Raw genomic sequence first — 18,043 nt, 5'->3', positions numbered from 1 at the left:
AACCTGTTATCACTGTTAACATAACTATTCCTCCAGTGCATAGCAGGACATACTCTTCAGAAACTGAGTGTCTCATGTCCCTGAACCAGCAGTAATTCTAAACTGTCCGATCCCTCATAATTGAGAGCTATAGAAAGAGATTTAAAGAAATTAAAATATCACATTTGGTGATGTTGGATATTAGGAAATGGATCCTGGTTTTGATTGGTTCCAATGTACTTGGACAAAAGCCTTAAGCTGACTCTGCAAACAGGAGTGCAGAGCACAGAAACAGCTTCCTAACTGGTGGATTTGCAGTCCCAAAAGTCATATCACTTCTAGAGAGACCCAGGACCAAGAAGTTGATATGTCCAAACCTTGAAGGACATTTCTTCAGCTCAAGGTCAAACCGTGAACAGGGTAATCTAGGGAAATGCAGTCTAAGGTAAGGCAGCTACTTCTGTGGCAGCCATCCCACAACATGTGACTGACACCCACTCAATATTCTGATCTCCTCTGGATAGAAAGGGGCTGAAGAGCCTGTCTGCAAGTTTGTTGAACAAAAAATGTTATTTAGAATAATTAAAAGGCGTTATTGCAGTACAGCCCAAGAGTCCCAGAGTTACTCTCTGCTTCTAGCATCTCCTTTAAATGTGTGGTGATTCAAGAACAATTATACTAGTACCTATATTAGCTTAAACAGATAACTGCTCTGCTCTCTTGTGTCTAGCTTCCTCTCAAATAGTGACAGATCATTTATTTGCCTTTGAAGGTGTCTGAAGTCACTCTGTATTCCTGTCTGAGTTTTGATAAGACCATGACAAATTTCTCTTGCAGAACAATTTTTATTTTCTCATTCCATGTCAGAAAATTCCACTGTACACGGAATTACATCCATATGCACCTGTTTGTCTCCTTTATCCTGAGGGCAATTGCTGTTTTCATCAAGGATGCTGTTTTGTTTGCAGACGAAACTATGGACCACTGCCTAATGTCAACGGTATGAACTTCTCCTCTCTTATCCTTTAATTTAATTCTTGACCTGAAGAGAACATGGAGATTTATTAATCCCATTTCTCTTTAGTTTGCTAGAACTCAAATCTTAAAACAAACAGTACTACACAAACCCAAAGACCAAGTGCTGTGGTTACATTCAGCTTTGATATATAAGGTACAGGTCTGTTGACTCTAATGAAGCTGTAACAATTTTGATCAGTACAGAATTTAATCTGCAATAGAGGGTCAATGTTTCCATTTCAAAAAACTGAAGTAAAGTCAATTGAAATGATGAAATCCAAAACCAACTGAAATCTTGTAATCATTTCTTCATTATTATGTGGTAATATAGAATTTTTCCTATACTTGTAGAGAAACCAGACACAATGGAGAGTAGACCTAATAGTTTTTTCTTCCTCTGCTTTTCCAGGTTGCTTGTAAAGCTGCTGTGGCATTCTTCCAGTTCAGTATTTTAGCCAATTTCTTCTGGCTTCTTATAGAAGGGATATACCTGCAAACACTGCTTTTGCTGACCTTTGTTTCAGACAGGCAGTATGTATGGTGGTTCATATTTACTGGCTGGGGTTAGTACTCTTTTCCTCTTTGTGTTATTTAACGTTTCGATTACTTTCAGAACTAGATAAAATATTTGTTTTGAAATAAATGGTGCCTATCAAAGGTGTCACCTTTCTGGTGAAAGCTGCCCATTCATGCAGTACTACTACATCAAAATCATACATTATTCTCTCTTTCTTCTCTTGTTAGATATTTAACTATTCAAAACGTTGAAGGACAGGATAGGACGGATTACTAGAGGCACTATGATAATTCTACTTGAAAGACTGCAGCACTCGTATTTATGATTGGAATTAATTTCATGCAACTGCAGTAATTTAAAAGTTAGCCATATAATCTAAATTATCTCTCCAGGTTTCTCCTGAAGTTGGTAGAGTGAGGTATGCATGCCATGATGGTAATTAATCCTCAAGAAGATGAATAATGTAGCTGAATAACATCCTGGAAACACGTTGCCTTCCTCCACTGACTAAAGTAGTTTGAGTGACTAACTTTAAGTTGACATTTTTGTTTTACTAAGCAGAATTAGAGAGATTAATCTTGAATCATGTGAGCTCAGGCCTAGGAATCAAACAATTCTATTTTTTTTCAGAGACCTTCTGGCTTTAGGGAATCTTTTGAGTTTATAAAACATTTTAAATTATCTCTGTTGGAATATGTGCACATAATATATAAAACTTCTTTTATTTCAGAGAATTGTTTGTTGTGACTCTCAGATATTCTTTTACCTCATCTTGGCTATTTTAAAATAGAGGCACCCACATTGGTATTTTTGGCTTAGGAGTGAAATCCAAATTCCCCTGAAGTAAATAGTAATTTATCCTTCATCTTCAGTTTCTCTATTTTTTTTTTTTAATGTAATTAAACTTTTAAAGTCTGAATTTTATAAGGTTGATGTTGATTTGGAGCTATTCCAATTATGATTTCCTGAAACTAGATGCTTAGACCTTGATTAATCACAGCTAACTTGAGATAACAAAGGAAACACCTCAATTAATAATGTAGTAATCCTCATCTTCTATAATCAATGGAAAGTGAGAGACACCTGAGGGGCAGCTCAGATATGGATTTGATATGGATGTAAATATTTCTTTTCATTAATTAAAAAGACAACTTGAACTGAATATGGTCCCAACTTAAAGGTCTTGAACAAAGGTCTAAAATTAGGAAGGTCAACTTCTGGTCCTTTATTACAGATCTAAAATGATACTTAAAAAGATATGACCTATATCACTACAGATTTGTCAGTGAAAATGTCACCTGCTTCAGATTAAAGTCCCTTTGTGGCAGCTATGAAAGTCACTTAGTCTTTGGAAATTCAATTCCACAGAAGGAGAGCAAAAGCTATTGCTAGCTTATAGGCCTGCTTGAAAAAAAAAAAAAAAAAAGAAATAACTATTCAGTCATAAATGTAGAAGGATAAGCAGTGATAAAGTGAGGCTAGAAATCACCTGTTCCAGGATTTAACTAAGTTTTCATGGAATGCTCTTCAACTGATGGGTCTAGAGTGATTAGTAGAGCCTCCCCAGGACAAAAAGGTGAACTCTTCCAGCTACTGTACAAGGAGGTGTATCCAGGCCACAATTCACATGAGGAAAGATCTCTAGCTACATAAGTGATTCCTCCAGCTTTGCAAGTGCTTGTAATTCATATCCAAACCTTCAAGTAATTCCTACCTGTTATTTTTGAAAACACAGTTTCACAGCATCCTCTATTTTCCTTTGTTTTGATTCCATTCTCCTGCCTTTTTTTTGCCTTTCTTTTTTCTTTCCCTGAACTGCAAGTTAAGTTCGTTCAGAAAGATATTTAAAATTGTCTGACCCATTGTTTGACCTTTAATATACATCCAGTCTGTCACACTGTGACCCTTCTTGGAATAAAGTTTCCATGGGTATTCAAAACAATTATATTGTCTTTTATATCGGTTTGTCCAGGAGGTCCCACTGCTGTGATGTTTGCTTGGGTCCTCACAAGAATCCATCGACAAAATACCGGGTAAGTCAGAGCTTGGATAAGGAAGCCAAGGACATCTTATTTAGTATTGTATTTTGACTTTCTAGTGGGGAAAAAGTAGATATCAAAACCAGAAAAACAAGAAAATTTTTCCAAAGTTGTGCCTCTAATCTTAAACTTAACACAAGTAAGTAAGAAAACAGTTTTAAGTCTTCTGATTTTGATGTGCATATATAGAGTAATAAAACCTGGAAATATCATAATAATTATTGAAATTTCATTTAGTTTCCTAATACTCAGTCCTTGAAATAATTATATTTTAAGGAAATCATTGCTTCTGTATAAAATCAGCCATAAATTACTAACCCTAATCTCTTCAAATAAGTACCTCCCAAACAAACACGTTATGTCCTGATAAGTAGTTTTTTTAATTTCCATTCAGTTCTTTGATTATTTATTTATTTTTTTAAAAAATTTTAATCTTTTAATATGAGAGCCAGGTATAAAGCACATGATTGTTTACAAAAAGCTGCCCTGAAGACCTTCAGGTCATTTCACGTGTGTTATCTGTTGGAAAAGATATTATTTTACACCTATCTGCTCAGGACTCAGGTTAACGATGTAGAAGCAGTAAGTTCTATGGTCCATCACATTTGGCACATCCTATTTTCCTTTCTGCGGATTACTGGAGAACATCTGCAGAAGAAGTTCTCCAGTGTAGTGTTTCATAAGTGGAAGTAGTCTACCTTTCCACATCATGTGCTTTCTTTTTGTAGCCAGGAGATGTGCAAGGAAGATTTCATTTTCCTCCTTTCCCACTGCTCCTCTTCCAAAGAAGAGTTTATCTGTTGGATCTGTAGCAAAAGAATCTGGCACAAGATACTCCAGTTACAGAAAGAGTTCTGAGAAAGGTGGAGAGCAGGAACAAGAGCTCTGTCAAGTTCTTACAGGCTTAAAGATGGTGATGAAAACTGTCTGAACTTAGGGTGCTCTTCCAGCAAAGTGTCTACCTGCTCAGTTTACTTCTCTGATGTATTTTAGATGTCCACTTTAAGATGAGATTAATTGTGTCTAGCTATATTGATCTCCTTTGACTGCAAAGGAAATGGAGTTGAATAGATCCAATGAAGACATCTACATAGCCAGATGCACCTCATCGCAGATCCTCCATACATTTGGTTGTTTTTCTAATATTAGATATATAAACAAACTGAAGTATCAGAACCATTAATGTTTTACCTAATAACCTGATAAATGGGAAACCCATGTTCTTCAGACATAGCTGCTCTGATCTCACATTGCTCATATTGCAAAGATACACCTTACACTCAGACATGCTGGGATAAGCCACCATCTGTAACCTCTGTTGTTATACACAGCCGAATATCCTGTGTCACAAAACTGGAAGGGAAATACAGGAAGAGGAAGCAAGATACAACCTAATATGTATGGCACTTGACTGGAGCGAGTTAAACTGGATTGTTACCGATGTTAAATACATGAACGGCTTTAAAACAGGGACTAAAAGCCCATTCTGCTCTCTCCTTTCAGGGAACCTTTACTAGGGCTCTAGGATTTTCTTACATATTTCCTCATGACCCTAAATTCATTACATTCATGGATGCACTGTAGTTTAATCTCTGACCTGTACTTTGTAAACAGGTCACTTCTTCAAGAGAAGCCAAGAAAAGAAGTTTGCAAATACAAATGTGCATTTCTTGACTTGCCTTTTGTTCTTCAACCCTTGCCTCTTACTGAATAAACCTCCTTTAGATTTGTCTACACAGAAAGTTTGAGAGAGGTATCAGGGTACCAGTACCAGCAGGGGCCTTTAAATAATGATTTAAAACCCTACCCTGTGACAGAAATACTTCCATGTGCTGTGGAAAGCTCACATGGGACAGATAACATGACTGGTTTTGTTTGCTGTTTCAGATGTTGGGATGATGATGAAAATGGAGTGCTGTTATGGATCATCAAAGGCCCCATTCTGCTAACTGTATTAGTATGTTTTTTCATTTTGTCTTTAGTATCTTTTAAAATGTGAAATATAATCTAGTGTCTCCTTTCAGTAAACTGGGAGAAAAGCAATAGTCCATGCTATGGTATTGAATTTCAAATAGCGGAAAATTATTGTATAGCATGTGGTTTTGTTGTTATTTTTGTTGGTTTTGTTGGGGTTTTCCCCCCCAAAACACCCCAAACCACAACCAAAAGGGTAAATCCTATATTTTCTTGTCACCTGCATTCCACATACCACAGTCATGTCTGTGTCTCTGTAAGTAATTTCTGAAGAAAGGCAATCCATTCCTACAAGATTCTTTGATAATATGAAGCTGATTTAATACAAGAAATACATATAGATCATTTTATCTAGTATATTTTTTAAATTATTTCTTAGGATGTAAACATAAGACAAAAAATCTCACTTATGCATACATTTATTCCATCTAAATTTAGAGGAAAGAGTATGTCACTTGCATTTGTATCTGTTATAATCCCTGTCATAAACAATGAAGGGAACAGGGATGACTATTTAGACCATGTAAGATCTGCTAGGTGCTGACAAAAAGTACAAGGAGTTAATATCAGACATAAACGGATATTGAGATACATAGGTCTATATTAATTCAACATAACTTTCAGCATATCTGTATGTATAACTATAGATTAGTGGGGAAAATGAATACTATTTCTAATGCTATTGATTTGATCTGAGAGCAGATCTGCACTGCTTTATAGCAGTGCAATTCCTATGACTGGGGACTTTTAGTTAATTTATATCAACTGAAGATATGTCCTGATTTGTAGTAAGTTTACAGATTTTGTCTTGTCTTTTCAGATTAACTTTGTTATATTTATTAATGTGATCAGAATTCTAGTCCATAAATTGAAATCTCAAGAGGGAGGAGGGAGCCATTCAAGTCACTTTGTGTAAGTATTTCTGGGTCTCTTGATATTGACGCATTCTAGCTGCTATAAGAAAGGTTTTATGGGCAGGAGCACAAAATGTTCTACTCCTTAATGACAGAAAGAGAAATCCCCAGAGGAAATAGTGATGTAAACTTTCTTTTTCATCCCAAATATTGCATCTCTCTTTTTCTTCAGGGGGAGAAGGGTAGGGTGGATATGTTGGGGACAATGAGAAAAGTAAAATATAAAGTATTACAACTCCAAAAGGACCCAGCTTGAAAATGTAAACACTTTCAGGTAATGCATTCATCTTTCTTCCAGTCCCTTCTACACAAACGGCCACATAGAGAAGACAGAGATAATTTCCTTTAAATTCTTAGCAGTAACATGATGCTGATGTTCTGGTAACTGAACCTAGTCCTTCCTGTTCATGATCCTCTTCACAATCAATTGGGATCTCATCAATGCAGTCAGAGGACTCTAGAAAGTTATTTAATTCATTGTAAAATATGTAGGTATGGTTGTTAGTGATGGCACAGGACCTAGCGTAAACTCCTGCCCTTCTGGAGTGAGCTGAAGGCCGAGCAAACAACCCTAGGACACCACCAGTGGCTCTCACACCACTGTTTAAGCAACTGAATTAAGTCCTATGGACAGTGATGATTAACAGTTTTGGAAGCTGAGACACTTCTATGTGGCATACCTACATATCATTGAAATTAGTCTCAGGAGGGTAGATCAGGAGTTTGGTGCCCCTGTTTTTAAATGTATAGCAGGGAGAAGAACCCTTAAAGGTCAATACAGAAAACTTGCATGCTGATTTGTTCATCTTTGTTCACCAGGTGTTGATGGTGGGAATGGCAGAAAGTAATCTTTCTACAACCTCGTTGGATGTAGTTGCCTCTATTATGAAGCTGTCCTCTGTGTTAAAATTTGTTCCAACATATAATTGTTATCATTAATTCCACATTTCTAACAGTGCACTGTTCTTTAATTCTTGGTTTGCTAGGAGACTTGCTAAATCCACGTTACTCTTAATCCCCCTCTTTGGAGTGCACTACATTGTATTTGCATTTTTCCCAGAAAGCACTGGTCTGGAAGCTCGACTTTATATTGAGCTGGGCTTGGGTTCTTTTCAGGTAAGCTGAACAAAATGTTCATCAGTCCTAAGAGGTTTGGTCTGAAACACCACATTTGTGGAATTTTTACATTTTAGGTTGGTTATTAGAGCAGGTGTTAATAATGTGTCTAAATTCAACACACATATTCCATCTTACTCCTTCACAAGCTCTTTCTATTGTTTGTTCCCTTATCTTATTATCTGAAACCTCACACTATTTTTGAGTTCTGACTCAGATTTCATATTAATAATCACAAACATCCCCTCCCAATATCTACCTTTATTGAATAACAGTGACAGAATCATGAAGATCAGTCTATGGATTAAGGTGAACTGATTGAAAATAATTCCACATAAAGTAAAGATGATGATAAGAGGAACGAAAAAATAAGGATAATATATAACAACCTGTTCTACCCTTACTCTTTAGCAGCAGTGAATGCATTATGTTAATACTTCTCTGTTTCTTTTATTTTGTCATACCACTGTTCAGAAAAATATCTTGGATTTGAGAGGGTCAGGGCCTGGGTATGTTACTGTTTGTAATAAATAGCTGAGGTCTTTTTCCTCCCCCTTTTCCCTGTACCCCACAACAGCTTGTCCACATTGATATGTGTTGAAAATGATCCATCTTCCATGCTTACTTCTCAAGCATGACCAGACTCTATTTGGGAAAATACTTGCTGGTCGAAGCCAAAGCTGTGTCATGGACCATGCTGGTATTTAACAACACAGGCAAGCAAAGGGCAGTATTTGGGGCTGTGCCTTGTTCAGTTTACTGACACAAATGTAGTCTAGCACTGTCCAGTGTTTGCCTGTGTTTAACTGTGTGTTAGCACAGTCTGTGAAATGGCTTGGCTCTCGACTGACTAGCACTCCTCCAAACAATGCCTGACTGTAGTTCTGGGTGAATATGAATTTCCCAATAGGTTGTTGGCTGAACACAGCCATACTCTTCTGTGTGAAAGAAGATAGTTTAGCAGTAAAGATGCAAAACAAGAGCAGGATCTCACCCAGTTTATTCACTTCTGTAAGTTTAGACTAGAAAAAGACAGAGGTCCTTACTGCCTTATCTGAGGGAGAACTTGTTTGTAGGATACAGTAAACAGTAAGTTAGTCCTTAGTGTCTTCGTACAAGGGCAATAATATACATATAATGTCCCCAGTCCTTTAATCTTATTATGAAAACCCAGTAAATAGTGACCTAAATTCCAATGGAACAATGGAAAACAAGTATTTTTTGCTGTCTTGCTCAAATTTTGAATGAAACCTGATGTCTTTCTCTGATTCTATGTTTTAAATCCTGATGGTTAGCTTTTTCTGCCTATCCTTCCTGTCCTAGGGTTTTGTTGTTGCTCTTCTATATTGCTTCTCAAATGCAGAGGTGAGTAGCAAGTACATAAGATTATCTAAACCTTTTAAACTCATGGGCCTCTCTTGGTTTTTCGGGTTCTTTTGTTTGTTTGTTTGTTGTTTTTTTTTTTTCTTTTTTCCTGTTTCCAGAACAGATCTGTGTTTTGATCTGCACCTGAAAGCATGAAATATCTTCTTTTTTTCCTTTGGTACCTTTGTTGACTTTATTTGTATTCATGCAATTCTGATAGAAGGACACAGAATAAGCTTTGAAGAAATGACCCTTTACAAATGGCTGGTGACTTTCCTGTCGAGGGACTTTTTTTTTTCTGCTTTATGTCTGATAGCTATCATGATGATGTCTCTATGGAAAGCTTGTAACAGTCCTTATTTTCTTTAGGTTTATTTTCTCCTAGTGAGTTTCTTCCCTTTCCCTTTTTCCCTTTCCCTTTCCCTTTCCCTTTCCCTTTCCCTTTCCCTTTCCCTTTCCCTTTCCCTTTCCCTTTCCCTTCTTTCCCTTTCCCAGGGAAGCATGTGCATTGTCAGTAGTTTTGTTCAATTCCTTTCCTTCCCATTTTCATAATGTTGTTAGAATTTGGATAAATTCCCTGTAGAACATTTTAGAGAGCCTATAATTTCAAAATCTATCTAAATTTGCTTGCACTTTCCCCAGAAGTGCAGAATGAATCAAAAGTCATAGAAAAATATAAAAACACATCTCATTCTCAGAAAAGTGTGTAGGTTAGATAAGAAGAATGACCTACTAACAGTGCCTTAGTCTCCCCACTCGCTTAGACTGAATACTTCTTATAGGGATGGTTAATAGGTGAAATTGATCCTATCCAAGGATGAATAATGCCTAAAATATGGTTGTTAGGAAAAACAATTTATAATGGACATTCTAGTGCTGTTCTGAGAGAGTGGCTTCAAGACTATAAATACATAATGCTCTGCTTCCCACCTGCCTTCTGTCTGCATAGACTCCTTGCCAACAGCCTTTAAATAGCTCACATATTGTATCTCACAACACAAAAATCTACTAGGTGTTAACAAAGGGACAGACAGAGAGTGATCTCTGGCCCCAAAATTAAGTGGTGTGTGTTGGCTTGCATCCATGCTGCATAGGGATAATGGCTTCTGAAGCAGATTGGCCACTCATTACAACTTGGCAGTGCATCTGTTATGGTTTCCTTCAATCATAAAAATAATTATTGCTTTCTGTGTATGTTTCTTCAGTTTTAAGTATCTACAATGATGTGAGACACTGTGCTGCTGCCAAGAAAGGTGGTATCTCTGTGGGATGAAACTGAGGGCTGGTATTGTACACAGAAGTGTTGAATGGCCTTAAGCTTGCTGGGACAGTAGTGGAGTACTGGGTTGGTGGAGGAAGACCCTCTTTTATTTATTAGAATCTTGAAAGCTCCAGAGGGTATGTTGTGTCCATACTTGAAGTTGCACACAGAGGCTGTCATGTCTGTGTGGTTAACAGAGAAAATAAAGGCAGAATAAGGGCCATCTCAATAATAAATATTGCCAGTGACTTTTAGGGACCCCTGATGTCCAAGAGGTACTTCTTCATGTCTCACCCTCTTTTATATATGTCACTGTAGAGACCATATCTAATAGAGGATTAGATAACAGAATTACTAGATGAATTCCTAAATTCAGAGTACTTAAATCACATTTGTCCATACATGCATCCCCTGTAAGAATTAATAGTTTCACTTAACAGTTTATTTGTGCATTTAATTTGGAGTGCATTTGTGCTAATAGTGCTATAACACTGTCATAGATTTTCAGCGTTAATGACAGCCACAGAAGATAGCAGCTGTATGGTTAGAAGCATTTGTCGTATCTTCTTAGTTTAGGATGACATTTGTAAGTCACTTTGTGGACATTCAGGAGAGCCACCCCCCTTGCACAAGAAGCAGATAGAGATGATGCTGAATGTGAACAGAGGTAACAGGGCACAGCAAGTAATTAGTCCACAGGAGAAGACTGTTCATGTGAACAGTGGCAAGGACTGGGTGTTTCCTGCACCTACTCACACTCCCTCTGATACAGCTTTGAATGTGAGCTGTTTTATGTAGGGCAACAGAACCTACTTTCCCCCTGTTCCCTCACCCCAGTCTCAGTAGTGTCAATAGCAGGTCATGGACCTCCAGGGTTCTTCAACTTACCTGTTAGTTGTGTGTCAGATGGTAAAAAAATCAGTTTTGCCTATGCTTTTTATGATCCCAAGACCTCTCTGAAATGTAATATGTATTCAAGTTGATTCAGTATCTTTCAGAGTCAGAAGGAGATCTTTAGGAGGGATTTCAATCTGGATAAACTGAAAGCCTGGAGAAGGACCCTTATTGTACATAGCAAGTCACAGCAAGGAGGCACAAAAGATTCATTATGACAAAAAATAGAAATCATACAAAAAGGTAGAAATATTTTTGAAACAGACCTACAACAATAAACAATGAAACTGCAGTCAAAAACTTTCCTGTCATCCTCTGAATGTTGGAAATCAAGTCTCTTTATATTCAATAGTAAATAGGGACATAGTTTACATTCTTCTAAAAATGTATTAAGGCTTAATGCTGACTGATTTGGGTGCCTTTGTGCATCTGGGCTAAGTAGTCAGTCAGACATTTTGGCATATTTTACCTTCAATGTCCACTAAGTCTTAATTTTCTTATTCTTTGTTTTTAAATTCCCTTTCTATAGGTTCAAAGTGAACTGAAAAAACAAATGTGCAAATGGCAGTATCAACAATACCTGAACTTCATACACAAACAAAGGATTTTGTCCAGAGAAAACAGTCCAGTCAACTATGTCACTCAGTTATCACTGCTTGAAAAAATCAGTCCAAAAAGGAAAACATCTATCTACCTGAACAGTGTAACTTCTGTCTGAGCTTTTCCAGCAGGATAAGTTGCTGTGACATTGTAACATACTACCTAAGAGGTGGCCAGCTTGGAACATTTATGGCTTTCCATCGTGTCAAGAGACTTCTGTGAATTTCTTGTCCTGAATGTGAGCTGCTTTTCTCACTGGTACAGTTCAGTGTCACAACCCTGGTTCTCTCTCTCCTTAAGCATATAAAATCCACTTGTTTTGCTGTGAAATGCCAGACCTTGAGTTAGTGTGGATCAACAGGTTAGCACCCAAAAAGAAGGACCTACATTAACTTCTCCCAGGCCCAGCATGTTTGTCATGACTTTGTTAGTGTTTCCAGAAATTTTCAGTTGACAAGAATGCTATTCCTAATCTTCATTTGAAACAGTTATGTGGTGGTAAAAGTTTGACATACTGATTAGTGAAGTTTTACTAGTTGTTTTGAGACTAGCTTAATGAGATCAACTTGAGCCAACTTAATGGGAGTTATATGCAGAAACGTGCTAAGCACCTATATATGGAGCAGCAACCTCCTTAGAAAGGAATCTCAAGGTGTCTCAAGAGTGACACAAAAAAAAAATGAGTTACGTTATCTGCTTGGATTTTTTCTTTCATGTCTGTTGAACAGAGAGATTAAATTAGGCCAGAGGACCCCAAGCCCTTTCTTGTCCATGGTAAAACATGGAGTAGCTGAACATTAGGCAGATTATGTGTCCATGAAGGAAGAACACAGAGCAAACCCAATGCAGTACATCAGCTGGGCTACTTTGGGTCAGAATAATTTGCAGATCTAGTCTTAGTTCCCAGATGCTGGTTCTTGTGTAGCTGGAACAGATGTTCTGCCACCACAACCTTGAAGATTGGCTGGATCCATCAATGAAATGCACAATTAAACTGTGTTTTTGTGCATTTTTTGGGACCTCCTTTTGAAAATTAATCTGCTGTGATTGCTGTGATTATCTCAGTCCTGCCCATCATTTCTGAGCTCATTATCACTCCACTCAATGATGTTTCTGGGGTCAGAATTATCAACACAGCAGTGTGGCTAGTGAAACAAAGCATGGTCTAGTAAAACAGAGCAAACCAATGTTATGCTTACATCATTTCTTTGGGTAGCCTTCCTCTTTCTTCAGGACTGAGTTGAACTCTACCTCAAACTCTCCAAAAGTAAAGAAAGGGCACACAAGGTACACTAGACACTGTTATAGTTCCTTTCAAGATAGAACCATTCCCAGGAGAACCTGTGTTGAGACTTGAAAGCACTGCTAGAGACCATGGCCATTCAAGTACACGTTAGCTTTCTGTGAACTGCAATACCAGTTCTGCTTTAAAAAGTAGTGCTCCAGTCCCTCATTTTGCTCTACTCTTGGTTAATTAGGCCAGGAGACATTTGACTTCATGGAAACGTCTTTGTTGATTTTGTTGATTTTAGGTACTTCATCTCTAGTTCCATTATTAGAGCAGAGATGAATTGTCCAGATTTCTATAAATATGAGCCAGATCAGTCCTTTATTAATTAGGTATTTAACACATCTGTTCCAATGAATCAGATGTACTCTATAAAGTGTATTTTGTCTATTCTGTTCTCTTTATCAGTTTTCCTTGTAAAATTAACCTTTGCTCCCGTGTTCTTTAGGTTTGTTTCCTAGTATAGTGATATGAACACATTTGTATGATGTGCATCTATAAAATGCAAATGATGATTATGGCTGATGTGAGTTTGTAAATTTTAATTATATGAGTTTGGATATTTTGAGACTTTATAAAAACAAAGGACAGCCTTGTAACTATGCTTACTATGGATACAGTTTTGAGGACACTGAATATGTGCAATTTTGATCTTTTCATCCACAAAAAGATTCGCATTACATTATCCTGCAGCCTGAGTTAATGCTCCACTCCCCTTTCAAGACACTGTCACTAAGACATAGGTCTGTGGTACCCTGCTTATATCTGTTTTTGAGAGAAGACTGTTAGTTCAGGTATCTGATCACTTTTGAATGTTTTCTTGATGAAAGAGTTGTGGTAAACATTACTGAGTTGTCTATATGAAGGAATTGATTTGTATCTCTTCAACTGTCTTGGTGAGGAACAAAGTTGAAGTGAATTATGCTTCTGCTTTTGGATGACCTGGGAACATTTCTTCTGAAAAAACCTGGCCTGAGGATTTATGTTATGAGACTTCTCATCCAATACAATCTCTCCTTTACTTTCTCTCTCACTTAACTTCATTGTTTATTTGGTGCATGTATCAGCCATTTGTGTCACACAGTAATTCCCACTTCCCAGTTGAGCTCCCAGGATTGCTGGCATTTGACTTTAAGGCCACCCATCTCACTGTATGTCCTCTTCCTTTATTACTGGAAAGCTTCTTTACTGTACCAAGGATGCAGAGGAAGGAGAAATGATGGCAAAAAAAGGTGATGAGTCCCAGTACACCACGAAGGATCTTTCCCTCAGTCATTCAATGTTCAGTCTCCTCCTAAAAATTCAACAGATTTAGCAACTCCACCATTCCTACCAGTCCCACAATCTAGTTCGTACCCATATACCATCACCATGCACATTCAGCTTGCTTTAACTCCCCAGGTGTCACATTTTGCCTCAAGCTCTTTTCAATCATCCTCACAACTTACGTCAGAGATCTGACCCAATGCCTCAAAATTTCTCCAGCAACCTCAGCAATACACCAGACACCTGCTCTGCCTGTCCTTTGTCCAAAATGTCCCTGCATCCCCCCAATGCTATTGACTTTTTCAAGCCTTTTTCTTTTCAAACGTTTTTGATCAGGATATGTAAGCCATAAGCTGGAATTGAGGGCTATATGAATATATTCTGCATATATACAAAGCCACTAAATCTGTAATTTGTATAAAGGATACACTTGGAACAACCTGGTGATGAGGTTAATAGTCCTGGGGACTGCAAAAGTTTCTTGGATGAAGGTTTTGTTTAGGCTGTGAAAGGCTGCTGATCCTTTCTTGATGGCACATCTGAGGACGTGATGGTGTGTGCAGGAGTAGGGAACACTTCAGGGATATATTGCTTCAAAGCAGGTCTGTGAAGACAGCAAAGAGGTTGTCACAAGCTGTGTCTAGAAGTGATGTGTAACCTGCGTGGAGGCACTGCCATCTCCTGGTGCACGCGGCTGGACTGTCTGGATGTGTGTAGTCCAGAAATCTATGCACTGCACTGAAACATTGTCCCCTGCTCACAGCCAGTATCCCTAACATGAACCTGAGATATGTCCTCTCCTGAGTGAGATCTGAATGATTACCAAAGGACAGCTACAACATACATTAAGTTATATCAGCTAGGAAAAGCTACTTTCTCATCCTCTAATCCCCTGGTATCTTTTATACAGTTTAACTCTTCAAGTATTCTTTTAAAAACCCTTTTGAAACTACATGACAACCCGGAAAGATTAAAAACAACTCTTTCAGCTGTTTTTCTTGGTGTTGCAGCAAAGATCAGTTGTTAAGGTGACTGAAATTTCTCACCAAGAGTAGATTTTAAACTTTTATAGTGTCAGTGTTTTTTCTGCAGAAAGCTTGGTTGTGTGGAATCCAGAATAAAAGAAATCCTTCCAGAAGGCAGCTTTGCCTGCTCTGCCAATACTGAGCTTCCCCAAAGATGCCTAATCCACCCAGAGCTGGATTTTCAGAGCAGAGCAGAGGGATGGTAGAAAGTCATTGGAAAAAAACAGGCCTGAAAAACATGAAGGGTTTCAGTGCATCTCAAACTAAGGGAAGAAACAGTTAATCAACTTAAATAGAAGTGCATTGCATGACAGAATGATCCTCAGGAAAAAAAAATTAAATGCTGTGATAAGAAATATCCAATGCAATACACTTTCTGTAAAGCAAAGGTGGTGTTCAGCTCACAGGTTACAATAGCTAAATTTAGGCATCAGTATGTTGCAGCCTATATATAATTTGGATGTTGTGTTGGGTTTGTGTGTGTGACGGGGGGTGTTTGGTAGTAGAGGAGGTGGCTACAGTTGGTGGCCCCTGTGAGAAGCTTCTCAAAGCTTCCCCAGCTCCGAGTCAGACCCACCTCTGTGCCTAGTCTGGCCACCTAGTGATGGTGGCTGTGCCTTTGTGATAACATATTTAAGAAGGGGAACCTGGGTGGGAGAGTTGTGAGGAGGAGATGTGAGGAGACACCTATGCAAACACCAAGGTCAGTGGAAGAAAGGAGGAGGAGAAGAAGGAGGGGAGGTGTGCTGGAGCCAACATCCCCCTGAAGCCCGTGGTGAGAGGGCAGGCTGTGCCCCTGCAGCCCATGGAGGTCACCAGTGGAACAGATGTCCACCTGAAGCCTGTGGAGGACCCCACGCCAAAAGGGGGATGGGACTCTAAGGGAAATTCATGCTGTTGTACTTTGGCACTGGGAGGACTGCAACACACAGGAGGGACCCACGTTGGAGCAACTCAGGAAGAGATGCAGAGCGTGGGAAGGACTCATGCCGGAGGAAGTTCATGGAGGATTGTCTCCCATGAGAGGGACCCCATGCTGGAGCAGGGGAAGAATGCAAGGAGTTCTCCCCCTGAGGAGGAAGGAGTGGCAGAAACAACAGGTGACACGAACTGACTTCAACCCCCATCCCCTGCCTCCTGCCCCCTGCACCACTTGGGGGAGAGAAGGTAGAGAAATCCTGAGAAAAACTGAGCCTGGGAAGAAAGGAGAGTTGGGGGAAGGTGTTTTTAAGGTGTGGTAATGCTTCTCACTGTCCTACTGTGTTTGTTAAGTATTGTTGTTGTTTGAATTAAACTGATGTTCTTTTTTTTCCCCTTCCTGCTCCCCCCCTCCCCATGCTCCCCAGCCTCATGGCCATAATGGGTGAGTCATCCCTCCCTGTCCTTATCTCTATTTCTGAGCCTTTTGTTTTATTTTTTCTCCTTCCCATTTCTGAGGGGGAAGGAGTGAGTGAGAGGCTGCGTGGTACTCAGTTTCCCTCTGGTCTCAAACCATGACAGATGTCTAAACCAGTGGAAGTATGAGAAATATAGTCAGTGAAATCCATGAGCCACTCAGCTCTCCCTAAAGTAAGAACTTACATTTGGCCAACTGTATAGTTGTCTAGATATTGATCTAGAGTTGGATTCATTTGCATAAACATAGCTGTCAAATGTCATTTGAGATGTCTTCGGGCATCCAAGATATCCGCTCTGTCCTGGAGATATGATTCAGATTTTTGGACACTTATACTTTTCCGGTAGAGCAGCTGGAAGCCAGGCAGGACACCACACTCCCAAAATCACACTAGCTACTTGTATTTAAGCATCCAATTCCTGCTCTTGGTGTTTATTATCTGCAGTGAAAGCTTGGGCACCTCATCTGTGTATACATGCCTTACTATTCCCTCAGTTGTACTCTGTGAGATAAACTCAACTCTATATGTAAAGCATATTAAAAGAGGGTCATAGCTTGCTTTCTTTGTATTCAGGTTAGCTGTGTGGTTGCATCACAAGCATGTTATGACTTTCCTGTCATCTGCTAAACTTCCGTGTAAAAATGACTCCTCTCCAGCAAATTCAATCTCAAATTGTGTGAGTGGGCAAAGTTGATAGAATCCACATCCAAGATTAAAATCTGACTTGAAAGGAGCCACACCCAACCAATGGGTGAGTGACTAAATCCTGAAATGCAGAGATGGCTCCAACTTTTTTGGAAATCCAGTGGTTAATAATTGCTCAACTATTGGAACACACTACAGGTACAGTTTGATGGCTGTGGCCCACTAGATAGAAGTTTCTAGAAATAGTCCTTTCGTAAAGTCAGATATCTAACCTATAAATCTTGATGATAGGGGTTAAAAAGTGGTTTAAAATTAATTTAAGCTATAGATAAGGATCTTTTTAAAAAATTTTTTTTAGTATCTGAGTGAGAATTTTTCAGTTTCAGAAAATACAGTTGTATTCGAGGCAGTACTCTCTTTGGTGTGTTGACTGATCTACTAAATGAGTTTTTCTCAGTGTTTGGTTCTTGGAGCACATGTGCTACAGTGTGGTATTGTTTCTTGAAAAATGTAGATACTTACACAGGACTTTTAGAGTGGGCTGAAATACTTCTGGATGTGTCTTTTCTTTCTCTGCCTCTTAACTATAAAAGGAGCCTAAAAAAATCTCAGACTAGATGTAACCTTTAGAGATAAGGCCTTTTCCAGATTCCCTGTTCCATATTTGTTAATCTCCCTGTTTAGCAATATAGTGATTGATGCAACCCTTCTGCACATGGTGGAAAGTGGAGATATGTCCTGTGTTG

At 38.6% G+C, this 18,043-nt stretch overlaps 1 protein-coding gene across 1 annotated transcript in view; it reads left to right on the top strand.

Annotated features, from left to right (window-relative positions):
- LOC141950362 (vasoactive intestinal polypeptide receptor 1-like) overlaps window positions 1–11,794 on the top strand; it is a 38,854-nt gene extending 27,060 nt beyond the window's left edge. Inside the window, exons 6-13 of the mRNA XM_074885518.1 lie at window positions 847–979; window positions 1,406–1,559; window positions 3,486–3,546; window positions 5,440–5,509; window positions 6,347–6,438; window positions 7,427–7,556; window positions 8,880–8,921; window positions 11,606–11,794. Of these exons, the coding sequence (XP_074741619.1) occupies window positions 847–979; window positions 1,406–1,559; window positions 3,486–3,546; window positions 5,440–5,509; window positions 6,347–6,438; window positions 7,427–7,556; window positions 8,880–8,921; window positions 11,606–11,794 (871 nt within the window). The remainder of the gene's footprint in view (window positions 1–846; window positions 980–1,405; window positions 1,560–3,485; window positions 3,547–5,439; window positions 5,510–6,346; window positions 6,439–7,426; window positions 7,557–8,879; window positions 8,922–11,605) is intronic.
- Window positions 11,795–18,043: the final 6,249 nt, after the last annotated feature.

Source organism: Strix uralensis, chromosome 1 (assembly GCF_047716275.1).
Source record: "Strix uralensis isolate ZFMK-TIS-50842 chromosome 1, bStrUra1, whole genome shotgun sequence".
Taxonomy (NCBI): Eukaryota; Metazoa; Chordata; class Aves; order Strigiformes; family Strigidae; genus Strix; species Strix uralensis.
Note: the sequence above shows the minus strand (reverse complement) of the source record. Positions and strands in the feature narration are given on the sequence as shown.